The sequence below is a fragment of the Haemorhous mexicanus genome, chromosome 2, assembly GCF_027477595.1.
Source record: "Haemorhous mexicanus isolate bHaeMex1 chromosome 2, bHaeMex1.pri, whole genome shotgun sequence".
In the NCBI taxonomy this organism is placed as follows: domain Eukaryota; kingdom Metazoa; phylum Chordata; class Aves; order Passeriformes; family Fringillidae; genus Haemorhous; species Haemorhous mexicanus.
This window is the reverse complement of record NC_082342.1, coordinates 92,620,285-92,633,986: the sequence shown is the minus strand read 5'-3', so window position 1 is coordinate 92,633,986 and position 13,702 is coordinate 92,620,285. Positions and strand designations below refer to the sequence as shown.

The following is a 13,702-nucleotide window of genomic DNA, read 5'->3' as shown; positions in this document are numbered from 1 at the left end:
TTGTGACTGTTTATCCATGCCCTGAGTAGCCATTTGTCCTCCAAAGGCTGATGAATATGGGTGTTTTTGTAAACAATCATGGATTAGACCTCTAATCCAAACAGGAACCAATCTATCCAGAGTGGCTCTTAATCAAGACTCACCAAAAAAAAAAGAAGGAGAGAAAAAAAAAAGTGGAAAATTCGTAAGAATATAGGCTTGATACTAAATGTCTGCTTTCCCCCCAATCTCAAACACTGAAATTCCAACTTTTTTATCTATATTGACCCATAGCATGAGGCTCAACTTCTGCTCTCCACTGAATACACAGCTCCTGAATATATGAATTCCCACAAGTATATGTATTCATCCCATACATTATCAAGCTGCAGAGAAAACCAGCAGAAGAAACATCTTCATTTTTATCTAAGAAAATTTCCTGTGAGCTGCCAGTCAGTCTTCATCCCCCTCTGGATCCAGCACTGCCTCAGGGATTTTTAGTGTGCAGGCCTTTCCTAGGAAACAGCAACACGCTGCCCAAACCCACTGAACTGCATTCTCCTGCTTCATCAACCAGCTGTATGAAATTCACTTATTACACAACTAGCTATACAAAATATATAAAAAGGACACTTGGGTGCTGAAGTGTGTCCAGAGAAGGGCAACTAGGCTTGTGAACTAGGGACCTCATCGCTCCTTAACAGCCTGAAAGGAGATGTGGGGAGGTGGGGGCCGATCCCTTCTGCTGTGCCTTCAGTGAGAGGAACAGAGAATTTGCCTTAAGCTGACACAGGGGAGATTCAGATTAGATATTAAAAAGAAAATTTCACAGTTCAGGCAGTCAGGCATCACCTGGAGGTGTGTGGATCTGGTGCTGGGTAATGTGGGTTAGTGGCTTAGGGGTTACAGTGACAGTGCCAGGTGAGCAGTTGGACTGGATGACCTTGTTGGTCTCTTCCAATCTTGGTGATTCTTTGATTCCATGATATTTTTTATATGTCAGAGTGGCAAATGATTAGATGCATCGTATGCAACAATGTAAAGATGAGCACTGTTTCCCACAGCAAGGCCTGCTCTAACACCTTATATAGCTTAAGAGCACTTGATTGACAAAGAAAATTTAAATCATGCCGATTTAATTCATATCTAACTACTGTGAGGAGGAAGAATGAGTGACATTCAGCAAATTAGCAATGGTACCATCCAAGCATACACAGCAAGGGCAGGCTGGGCATTTGACTCTGGACTTGACTTAAAGCAAACAGATGTCTTTCAGAGGTAGATCTACTTTGGCTACCTGGATTAGTCCACTGAAGGGTTGTTTTCCTTTGCCATTCACTAACCAAAGCACCATTAAATTCAGGGTTAATGAGGCTCTTTGCCTGCAAACATGGGGCATGATCCACAATGCAGTTCAGCTAAGCCAGCCTCCCACAGGTCACCAGGTCAGAGGCTGCTGGCATCACACATCCTCAGTACAGGTTTTCCAGCTCCATCATTGCAACTGAGCTTGCCACACAGCAATTCTATTATCCTGAACACTGGAATTCAGAATCACAATGAATGTTATGGAAATCATCCAGAGCAGAAAGTGAAGTAATTTCTAAGGCAAGCAAGCAGACTAAAAATAGCCTGTTACAGTGGAAAGAATCAGAGGGTAGGGGAATCCCTGCAGAAGACCTTTATACTCCATTCTTTAATCCTAAATCTGCAGGTTGAAGCACTACAAACAGCCCCTCAGCAGTTACTGTAAGTGGCTGAGAAAGATGCAGCCAAGATGTTGGGAAGGCACTGCATGCGGCTTTCCTCCTGGACTTTGTTTACATTTGTAGGCACAGAGGATGAGTTTGCATTTACATGCTGATCCATCCACTTTTACATGATCAGTGTCAACTCTTAAAATTTGTGTTGGAAATCAAGACTGGGCTACGTACATTTCCCAAACTTTTTAATTAGAATTGGGGAGCAGCAGCAATTCTGACATAGGAACAGATACCTCCCCTCAGGGACTCAAATTTGAGTGCAGACTTGTTTGATTATGCAGCCCCCTCTGATCTATAAACCAGTGCAACTCTATTATTTTATAATCGATGCAAAGCTGCACATTTTAAAAATTGCTGCAAAGGAGTGTAGTAAAAGCAGAAAGACAAATTCAGAATGAAAATCAACAGACTCATTTATAAAAGTCATTTTGTCCCACAGGCTCAAAGGGAGGCAACTGCAATAAATGCTAGTGAAAAGGGAGCTGAGGTAAAATATGCAAGACACAACTAAAACCTTCCGTAATAATGCTGCCTTTGCATCAGTGTTTCCACAGCAGTGACTCAGGGCTGCCTGTCCTGCAGCCCCAGCCAGGACAGGTTAGCACAGGGGGAGCCAAGCAGCCACCAGGATGCTCTCTCTCCCTGCTGCCTCTGGTCTCTCTGCCCAATTACATTTCCATTTAGTAAAATATTCCACATGAGAAAATTATTTTCAGGGATCATGGATGCTCTCCTTTCTTACTCTTGCAGGCAAAGCCATGGTGCTTAGCCAGGACAGTAACAGCTGGCCAAAGGTCTGTGGGCTGCTGCATTTACACTAGGATTTCCACTTAGCTCTTACCACATCTAGAATCAAACACTAAAACTCGGTTCGGGAAGAAGGTGCTACAGTGGAAAATATTCCTGCTGAAGAGAAACACTGCAGAAACACCTCATACACCAACACACAAAAGCTGAGCTCACTTCTGGAATTGGCCTCTCCACCAGGCAGAGAGAGGGACACTTCTGGAGGCACCCATCATCTTACAGAATGAGGTGCAAAAGAGAACAGGCTATTGGAACTGCCACCTCCATCTTTTGTACCAGTGATGTGCTAAGTACAAAACTACCATTTTACCTGGTGAATGAGAGGCAAAATACAACACCCACGTGCTTGCTGTCCACATAGGAACAGCAGCAGTTCTGATAGTTAACTTGTTCACTCCTCAGAGATTCATCTTTCAGAATGAAACACTGATGAAGTGTTCAAGAAATAAAGCCTGACATTAAAAAAAAAAATCAACGGGTAAACATCACAACAAAAATTTTAAAAATGCCTCAGTGGCCAGATTCCCATCACCCTAATTGTGTTTGAAGCAGGGTCTTAATAAAAGAGAGCAAGATTTTAAACCGTGTGCTTGAAGCACCAATCTTTGCAATTTAATGACAACACTTTTGCACTTCTCTCTAAAGTGTTCTCCGCACTTTATCTAATGTTTTCTGACAGAGAAACTACTTTCTATCTAGAGGAATGTACACAGGAGCCTTGTTGGAAAGGATTCTGGACACTTACGGGCTCCAAAGACAAAGAGAATCTTCTCCTACACTGATCAACTGAACTAGTTTGCACAGCATCTTCAAGGCTCTTTCAACACTAGCTCAGCTGTGTGCTTTCCACTGCATATTTAAGAGATTGGGCACAGGGGAAGCAGAACACTTTAGGCACTAGGGCAGTGTTTATTGTGGTTACAAACCAGCTTAGAGTACAATGAATTCCCAGGTCCTCGAGCATTAGCACTTGCTACCATAATCTCTAGATTCGGGAGCTGGGCTTTAAGACTCTATTTTAGGCAACAATTCCATACAAAATCATTCAAACTGTGCCTTGCAAAAGAAGCACTGTCGAGGGACTTAGAAAAAAACATTTTTGACTCATTAAATGTTGGAGAACAACACTGCTATTTTATCTTTATATATACACATAGGCATGTTAAGAAAGGAGGGGAGAGAGAGAGATCACATGGGATAATCTCAAATGTACAGTACTAGATTTGTGGACTCATAAACTAAAGAAAGAACCAGAGGAGATTTAAAAATGTTTGAAAGTAATTTTCATGTGCTACACTGCACAGAACTTTTTCCTTAAATAAAAATTATCTACTTTCTCCTCATGATTTACTGCAAAACAGTGGCCAGCTGACTGATCATGAAAGGTGGCTAAGGTCTGCCTACCATTTTCAAAGCAGAGGCTATAAATGTCAGCCCCTCCCTTCTCCAAGCAGCCTGCCAGTTTTCACATAACTTGTCAGGACTTTGTATCTCTGGAATTTCTCCTCCTCATTAAACTTGGCTGAAGTCGACCAGCAGATCCAAATGGTATTTGGTGGAAAAGAAGGCAGGACATGCTCAGTAAGTATCACCAAGAAGCCTCATTTCCTTAGGAAGTCAAGATAAAAATATGGAGTGCTGCAGCAAAAACAGGAGGAGCCCACAGGCAGGTGCCGTTTATAAAAATACAATTAAACACAGTCAAGAGAGATTACATTTCAAGCAGATATATGCCCTTTAATATAAACAGAGAATTAATTCCCCTGACTTTGATCCCAATGCCCAAGCCAGATTTTAAAGTGTTATCTCTAAAAGATAGCAGCTTATACTGGACCTGGGATCTTTTGGTTGCCTACGCAGATAGGAAGAATACTCAGCAGACCCAAGATCAGCCTAGAAACCTGCTAAAATGAAAGCACAATGCTCTGTCACAATCCTTATTGGTTTCACTCTGCCCAAACTGGCAAGAGCACACATGCTCTAACACTGTATTGACAGGGTTGCCTTGTTATCCTTGAGTAGACAGTATGTCTGACTCACTGGGGGTAAATTGAGCTGTGCTGTGTCTGATAGAAATGATAAAAAATGCAGCCCCGTACTTTTGCTATTATCAGCACATAAAACATTTGTTTCCCATCAGAACTCTAAACTCATTAGACAGCTGAGAGCTCAGCACTGGGGAAGGCAGCAGCAAATCACCTGCACCGAGGCCACCTGCACAAACGCTCCTCTCAGCTCAGAAGAAATGCCCATCACTAGAATTTGCACAGGTTATTATTTCTCAAATTCATGTTAGAGCAGGTATGACCTGTAGGTAAAATATCTCAACTGTGAGAGCATCTGCATGCTACCCACATTAATACTAACACTGGTGAAGGCTCAGAGTCCAGGACACAGACTGATGCCAGCAGTCATTTGTATACACATGAAACCATGTGTCATTAGTGACCTCTTTGTCACTGCTAACAGCAGGACTTCAGATGATTGCAGGTATCAAGCCTAATGACTGAAGAAAAATAGGCACAGTAGGAGAGATTAGATGCATGAGTATTGCCCACCTGGACAGGTAACAGTGTCCAGGGATGGTAAGAGTCAACGAGTTCACCTAGATGACTTACTCTTTCTTTCTCAGGGTGTCACTGCAGCTGCACCAGCAGACCAAAGAAATTTTTTAACAAGTCCAGACTTGTCCAAAGAGCTCAAGACTTGCAGAGAAATCTCCTTAATATGCAATCCTACCCTTCTGCCTATACAAGTCAGCTGCAGCCATTTCCATTATGCTCCAGTATTAAACATGTGCTCTCTCACACTGATGAGCAATAACAGATCTCGGTGCCGCAGCTAAGGAGCATATCCTGAGCATCCTCTGCTGTGCAATAGCAGAGTGCTCTTTGGTTCTCTTAAAGCCAGGCAGGCAAAATTTTAAAGCCATCTCCCTGCAACAAAGGAGATTCTTTTATACTCCAAACTACAGCAAAGTTCCCTTTATGTAACCATAACTTCAGGTTGTGTCATTTAAACTACACTTCAATTTACAGAGCACTGGTAAAACATTTTCTGTTAGACAGGACAAGAACCCTTCACATCAGACATAAGCATACAGATGAGGAGAAGGCAGAGGCAACACTGCTTTCTTTACACTTTATTCACACTGTGTTCCACAATCACCTTGGAGCATGAAGCCACTGCCTGGCCTCAACTGAAAAAGCCATGCACCAGGAATCCTACTAAATGAGCACCATGGAGCCTTTACAGCTAAAGCTCTAGCACTGTTGAGAGGTGCTGCAAAGGTGCCCTCGAGGATCTCCATGGCAAAAGGAACATATCTGATTTTTTCAGCCTTGAAACAGTCAGGTTTCCAAAACAAGCTTGTTAAAATACACAGAGAGGTATGCCCACAAGGACAACTGAGATAGGCTGTGCATGCAAACTATTCCTCTCAGGTGGAAATCTTGCATAAGGAGAAAACATAGGTTGAAATAAGCATAGAGAAACAAGCATGTATGAATTTTTTACATCCATTTTCTTCCCTCTCCTTTGTCAATTCTTCCCTCAGACAGTATCAGTGCAAAGTTACTCTTCATAGGGACACAGTAATGCAGAGCCTTAGTGCTCAACATCAGCTCTCTCCAGCAGTATAATTTCCCAAGCTGCTTGCTAAGAGCCACAGCTTTTTTCCCTGATCTCAAACCGCCTGTGAAGCTCCCTTGCAACTGCATCAAACCAGACATCCTTCCCTTTCCAAATAAGCTTCTCCAGCCTGACAATCTTGCTAACCCCTGAATAATCAGATGAAGAGAGTGAAAGTTTGCCCTTTATCCAAACTGGTGCCAGCACTGCTCCAGGAAATTTCTTGGGTTGCGTCCAGAAATTGAAGCTCTGACTTAAACCAGGTGTTAGATGTGTCTGCCTCGCTGGGAGATAAAGTCACTGCTCCTTGTAAGGACAAAAGGCTTTTCAGAGTTAAATGTCATTCTACTCTGTTAGAACTATGAGCTGACAATCCAAGAAATTTCCCAGCCACCCAAGGGCAGGGGTGTCGTGACATGTCTGGCACCCCTGCAAGGCTCTATGCTCTGCCCTCGCCCTCAAGATGGACAGGACCACCTCTGCCTGACCCAAACAGGAGTCTTGCAGAAAAATAAGCAGCATGGAGCTGCAGCAGAACCCAGTCCCACACAGACATCAGCACCCAGGGCTGAACCTCCTGGCATCAGGTCCATGGAAAAGCTGGGGGAAAAACTGTGCCAAGCTGCTGGGCAAGGCCATGAACCAGAGGTAGGTGAGGGATCTCAATTAAAGAAGGAAACAGTCAATTATACAAATGCTCTGCAGCTAAACAAAGGCTGCCCTACTGGCTGCAAGACTATTGTAGCTCTTTTTGACCTCCTCCAAAACCAGATGTTACAGCTCAAGGGACCACTCTGTCCAGCTCTGTTTTCCTCTGAACTGTAATATATAATTCTCAGCAACTTTTTTTTTTTTTCTTAACCTAATCCCTAGAAGAGATCAGAGGTTAATCAGCTTCAGGAGAACTGGACATCAGGGCTGTCAAGATTGTAAACAGCTTTCCTTTTTTTTTTCTTTTCCACAGAACAATTCTTTATTTTGTCAGGTAACTGTTTAACCAAAGACTGCAAAATGCTGTACAGACTAGCAGCAAGCAATCTTTCATTTCAGGGACAAGCAAGCAGAGTGCCAGTACTCTCCATGGAACAATCTGGATTTTTAGGTCCCTTATCAATTTTCACCAATTCACATTAAGAAGAAGTGACTCCTATGAAACACTGGAAGGCCAAAGACTTTGAGAAACTCTAGTGACTTTAGGTTTGCTTTGGCTAACTTCACAGTAAGCACAGCCAGGGAACTGGTACATAAGTACTTTATCAGGCAGCTGCACTAAGCCAGATGAAGCCAGGTAAAGCACTGCATTCATATCTCTACACTGAAAGGATGGCCCCTATTCAGCTTTTCCAGACTGAGGCTGACTTGACCCAGTTATATTGCACTGGGCCACAAGGATCTGCATTTTCCAATCTTCCAGAGTGAGCCATCAACTTTTTTATTTTTTTCCTCTTCAAATAAATCAAAATCCATGGATTGTCTTTGAGTTTTCATGGGAAAAACAAGAACATAATATGGCAAACTTTTGGTTTGGCTTATTATGTCATTTTTTCCCTCATTTTGTCTGCATGTCATTTTATGTGGGAACCCAGGTTTTTATTTAACAGCAGTCTTTTTGCAGACTGCTTTGAGATGTCTTATGGAAAATGGACAATTATCCACAGGATTGCAGTTTATGTAGTTTATCTTATGGCCATGTAGGGTTTAAGATACAGACTCACAACAATCCAAGTGGCTTTCCTATTGCAACAGAAATAAGCAGTCAGTAGAGTAAGGGAGATGGCAATGAGTAACTCAGGGAACCTTTCCTGTCTAGGTATGGGAGACGTGCCATGTTTCTCTGCAGGCCTGGGGCTTTGGTCTGAGGTTGTTAATTTTTCTGCAGAGGACACACAGAAAGAGCAAGACAGGCAAGCTCTAAAAGCAATCCAACTTCTTTCATAAATCAGCAGGATACAGTATCCAGTTGTTTACTTAGCATAATTTTACACAGACTAGATTGGACAAGTCATGAAACACTGGGCACAAGAGCTGAGAAATGCTGCTATTAAAAAAGGCATGCGGAAAACTTTCCCAAGGGATGCCAAGAGTGTGTGTGGGAAGAGGTAGGAGGAAGAAGCAGCAGCGTCAGGGGTTATAACAAACAGAAGAGAAGCAATTGTGTTTTTCCCTCAAAATCAGTTACTAAACTTTTCAAAGAGAAAAGCATCGCTGGAAGCGGAACACAGGAGCGACCCTGGAAACAACCGTGCAGCTGCAAGGAAAGGCTCCAAAGCAGTTAAAGCAGAGTCAGGCTTTAGGGTGTAATGCAAGTTAACAGCTTGGATGCAGGCAGATTTGCCAAGTAAGCTTTGCTAAGGTTTTAAGTGCTGTTTGCTTCACAAGAAAACAGATTATTCTAAGTAAACAGGGACTGCTAAATCTTACGAGTCATGGCAATCTTATGATCATGGAAACCTAACAGTATGGTCAGTGAGTGGAAGGGATCAACATGGACTGAACACCACCTTCTCCAAACCAATGTCATAAGAGGAACTGAGACCTTACAATAGAAAGATTAATGACAGACTACATATAATGCCTCCCTCACAACAAGCATGCAGCGTGAGATTCATCCTACATATGCAGATTGTGTAAAACAATTTTTAAAGCACACATATGCTGACAGCTTGCACTGTTCCCCTTTTATGGTCATTGGGCTCACTGAAACAAGGCATAAGAACAGCTTTCCATCAATGAAAACCAGTGGGGTTTTTGCTTTTATTTGCTCTATGCTCCAGTGAAATTTTTTTCAGCCTACATGCACTGCAGCTTTGCCCTTCGAAAGTGAAAAGAAGACCTACCTGTGCACCATTCTGCAGTGACACCTATAGATCTTTAGGTCTTACAGCTCCATTAGTGCATGCTTTAGTTCTGTAGATCTAAAGACCAGTAAAGATAGTCTTCTAAATATTTTCCTTATTTGTTTAGAAAGGAGGAAAGTAGAAGAGGCAGGGAAGTTTTATGCACATTGACATCCCCCAACGTTTCAAGCAGCAGAACTAACTAACCATAATTTATGCAAAGATCAAGCTGATAGGCTTCAGCCCACCTCCTCTTCTCTCATCCTTGCCACCCTTCTTTTCAAAATTAAAATCTAAAGAGAAAACCACAAGAAAAGATGAGAAGGATGAAGAGCATTTCCACAGTGCCATGTGCACTCCCGAGTTGTAATATTTCTTCCAATGCCTCGAGTCAGAGGTTATAATACCTCATTTTCTTCACGCCAACCAAAACATTTTAAGGAAGGCCTTCACTCTGACTTTGACATTCCTCCTGTGTGGATGATCAAAGCTTTACAGCCCAGAACTGACATAACTTCACTGATCCTGAGCAATGTGCGAATTGCAGAATCATGGCCTTGAAAACTGAAAATCTGGGGTGTGCCCACAGAGCATGCCAATACATTAGGTTTTCTAATTTGTTAAGCATTTGGCAAAACAAGCACTGGATCAGAGGTATCCCAGAAGAAAGGAAGTCTTGTGTCTGTTCTCAGTTCAGGCTAGTCAGAATAATCAGATATCCCCCATGGCACCGCTTGAATTTAGGCAGAAAGGCATTACACTGCCAATAAAACATGCACATAGGCACAAATCACCTACAGCTTCAAGCAACCACTCATCAGAAAACCACAATTTCAGTTTTGTGAAAGTTTCCACTCAAGCCTCTTTCTCCATGGGCATGGATATGGTATTACCATTAGCAGTTCATCTAATTGTAGCTCTTAAAGCAGGCGGAGAAGGTGAATTTGTGGCTGTGGTTCCCTCAGCATTTCTCTTGGAACAGTGCTAAGGGTGGAAGTCGCTCCCCTCTCTGTCCCCATGTTCTCTCCTCCCACTGTCCCCATAAGGTGTGGTGAGCTAGGACCAGGATGGACCCGCATTGTTTGCCAGCAAAGGAGGTGTTCATGAAACAAACCCTTGAGGAACTGAGGCTGTGGCTTGAGGATATAGCTGTCTCTGGCAGACATATCAGTTTGAGCTACTGCTCCTTCTCCCTGATGGCCAGCAGTGGAGCTTTTCCAGTCTCGTACCACCTTCTTCATGGCAACCACACCAGAGTCTGCAACATCATGTGCTGAACTGAATCAATGAACCAATCCAGGTTATAAATAACCAGGGGAAGGAGAGGAGTAAGGGTATTTCAAAACTAGAACCAGAGCCTGTTCAATGATTCAGGTCACCACCTGACCCCAAGGCAGCCGTACCAGAACAAGTGTTGGGAAATGGGCATGGAATCAGCAACAAGGCTGGGCAAGAACATCCTGCAGCCACATCTGCCAATGAGAAAATGGAACATACAACAGTATCACCCATGCCTGGTGTTAAGAGGCAGAGCTTAGTTAGTACAACTTGGAAGAATTTACACTTTTTTAGTCTCTGTGAGCTCTTTTCTTTGAAGCAAAAATCCATGAGCTCCACTGGTAGGAATGACAATGCTTTTAAGCCACATGGGGCTAGCTAACATCTCCAAACTCCTCCCTCTGACTACTCTTCACCCCCTAAAAAAGCACTGCACTTACGAGCTAAAAGACAGTGCCAATATACAACTTACTTTTCAAAACCAGACAAAAATTACAGTAAGTTTCAAAAGTTACTCCTGCAATATGAACTTAGCCATGCTAAAGACATGCTAAAGAGAGCATTTTTCAACTGTTTTCTTTTTTCTGTGCAACCTCTCTATTACAACTGTTTGTGATTAATACATACTATTAAAAACAGAGGGTGTGCAATAGAGCCAGTCTTAGTATTATGGAAGAAGCCATTGTCATGCACAGTCCAGCAAGCTGCCCTGTAAAACTGCTGCACAGATGAAAACATTTGCTGTGCAAAGAACATTCACTGTGTGTCAATGTACCTTCATTCCTCTTTGGCTTCTCTGCTTGTTAACTGCAGCAAAAAAAGCATTGCCTCCTCATGAAGGCAGCCTTTGAAAATCTTCAGCTGAAAATTGATCTTTATCAAGCCATCTGACAAAAAAGGAATATCTAGCTGTTGGCAGACACAACAGCTGAAGTTAGAGAGCAACAGTCACACTGCCCATCCATCACTAAAGATTCAGAGATATGACTGAAGCCCTTATCAGTTGACCTAACCCTGTCTCATGTTTTCCTCCTCTCCTGCCTGTTTGCCCATTACACCCTACCACTCATCTAGGACCTTGTGTCCAAGGCCATTTTTTACTTGCTGCACCTATATCCACACTAAGCTATAAAATATTCTGCAGCAATATCCTTGCAGATGTTCTGCTTGCTATAACCATCCTGGCCAAAGACCCCCTGCTCTGTACAATACACACATAATTATTCCCCCCTGTGTAAAACTGAGGAGCTCAGAAGAATATGACAGTTTGAAAAGGTACAAACTCTCTCCAGAAGACCAGTATCAGTTAAGCTTTGCAGATATCACATGGGAGTATCTCATCCGATTTTCAATTTGAAGCTGTTAATTTGTGAATGGAACTCTACATACCACAAACGGAGTAACAGGGAGAAGCCCATGCTTTTCTTCATCTGTTTTGAAAACTTAATTTAATTGATTGCTTTTTGAACAGCATAAACTGCAAGATGCCCCAAGGATTCAAATATAGGCATATACTTTTTATTTCTTTGGGTTAATTTCCCCTCTTTCCCATCTGAAGTTCCACAGTAAATCCCTATGGGTCAGTTAACTATAACTACTTTACATTGCTGAATTCTGTTAGCAATCTGCTCATCATTCCTGCAGATGTTTCTGCTTTTAGGCTTCTTGGAACTACAAGGGACTCATTCCTTTGAATAAACATATGCCCTTTGTAGGCTGCAGATGTACCGGGGAGAACATTGTCCTCTACACCAAGCAGACACCTCACCTTCTTTTTTCGTAAAAGCAAGATGAAACTTTTCAGAGAAAACAAGTGGGAAGCAAACAATCTGAACTTTTTCCCCCTCTTCTAAGAAATTTCTGAAAAGAGAATGCTACATGCACCCAATATGCCCTGAGACTGGACAATGCAATTTTTGGAGGCCAAACGCCCCAGCACGCAGGCACACAGAAATCTCAGGCAGATGGACTGGAGAGGTCAGGTCCTGCAAACAGAGAGCAAACATTCACGTGCAAGGACCATGCCTTTCAAAAGAAATATGGTGTAAGCCTCATACCATCTCATGATTAAATTTCACACGTTGCTAATGAAGCAGAAGGTTCTTCTACTCACCTCAGTAACATCCATGACTTTGATGGCTGCCAGCTGACCCGTTTTGACATGGCGACCCTGAGTAAGGGAGAGAGAGAACAGTCAGCACCAGCATCTCACCCATCCCTTCAGCTTACACAGAGCAAAACACTTGGACAAGAGTTCCAGTCCCTGGGTTTTCCCCAGCAATGCTGGACCCTTCTGATACTTCCTAGGAAATACCACAAATATTCTAGATGCCTAAAACAACGATAACAGTTTTAAAGTGTTCCTCTTCAAATTTTAGTACCCATTGCTTTTTCTCCACATTAAAATGATGATTATCAAGTACAAACAGGTTATATTCACTGCTTCCCATCTGTTTACTTTAGCAAAGCTCATTGTCAGTAATTACAGTTTATTAACATGTCAGAATAAATGCCACACATTGCACGTTTTATCTGTATGAACCAATACTTAGTACCTAGGTGATACATTACATGCTTTACCTAGTAAGCGTGGTTAGCCCATGAACAGGGCTTAGGACATTTCTCACTGGTTTGGTCTTTCCAAGTGAAAAAAGTGGGGTTTCTGCAAGGGATGACGCAGACCTGCTGCAAGAGCTCTCTTTGCTTGTCTCACAATGGCTAGACAAGAACAAGACGTCATCTCCCTTCAGCTACACCACGGTACGGGTACAGTTTCTCAGTACAGCTGGAGCTGAGTTAATAGATCCCAGCTCCTGCAGCCGGGAGCTCCTACCCTTCCTTCCTCTGCCTCCTTCCAGCCTCCTGTCACATATTTCTCCCAGGAGCACTGAGCTCCTTCTGGCACTCATTGTATCATATGATAAGCTGATTGAGATCACTAAAATGGCAGAAAGTTAACACAGAAAAAGCAAACTGTGGGGTGGGGCAGGGGATTGCAGTCCAGGAAATTAAACGGGTTTGTTCTGCAGTGAAAACAGAGCTGGAGCCAGCAGGATGCAGATCACAGGGCTGGGAGGCAAGCGGCATGGCAGGCCCCTCCAGCACTGGTGGGCTGTAACTCGCCTCAGCTGACTTCTAACAAAAGCCTTTTTCTCTCCAGTGTATGTTTACATGAGGTAGAGACATCAATTAGCTGTTGTGTACTTTTTTTCCTCCACAAGCACTTAGAAATGGTCCCAATATTGGTATTTTCCAGCTCTCCGCTTAACACTCAGCAGTGTAACACCCAGCAGTCTATCCTAAACCAGTCAAACAGCCCAGGCTACCAACCACTTTCCCAGGCACCATCTCCAAATGTTCTTATCTGCATCAGTCAAGCTCTCTAGCAACAGGTATGCCCATTAAATG

At 42.9% G+C, this 13,702-nt stretch overlaps 1 protein-coding gene across 10 annotated transcripts in view; it reads right to left on the bottom strand.

The window, feature by feature from the left end:
- MAP4K4 (mitogen-activated protein kinase kinase kinase kinase 4) overlaps positions 1-13,702 on the bottom strand; it is a 165,313-nt gene that overhangs the window by 73,679 nt on the left and 77,932 nt on the right. For all 10 annotated transcript variants that reach the window (XM_059839539.1, XM_059839533.1, XM_059839538.1 and 7 more), the window contains exon 3: positions 12,408-12,464. In XM_059839539.1, coding sequence (XP_059695522.1) covers positions 12,408-12,464 — 57 coding nt within the window. The remainder of the gene's footprint in view (positions 1-12,407; positions 12,465-13,702) is intronic.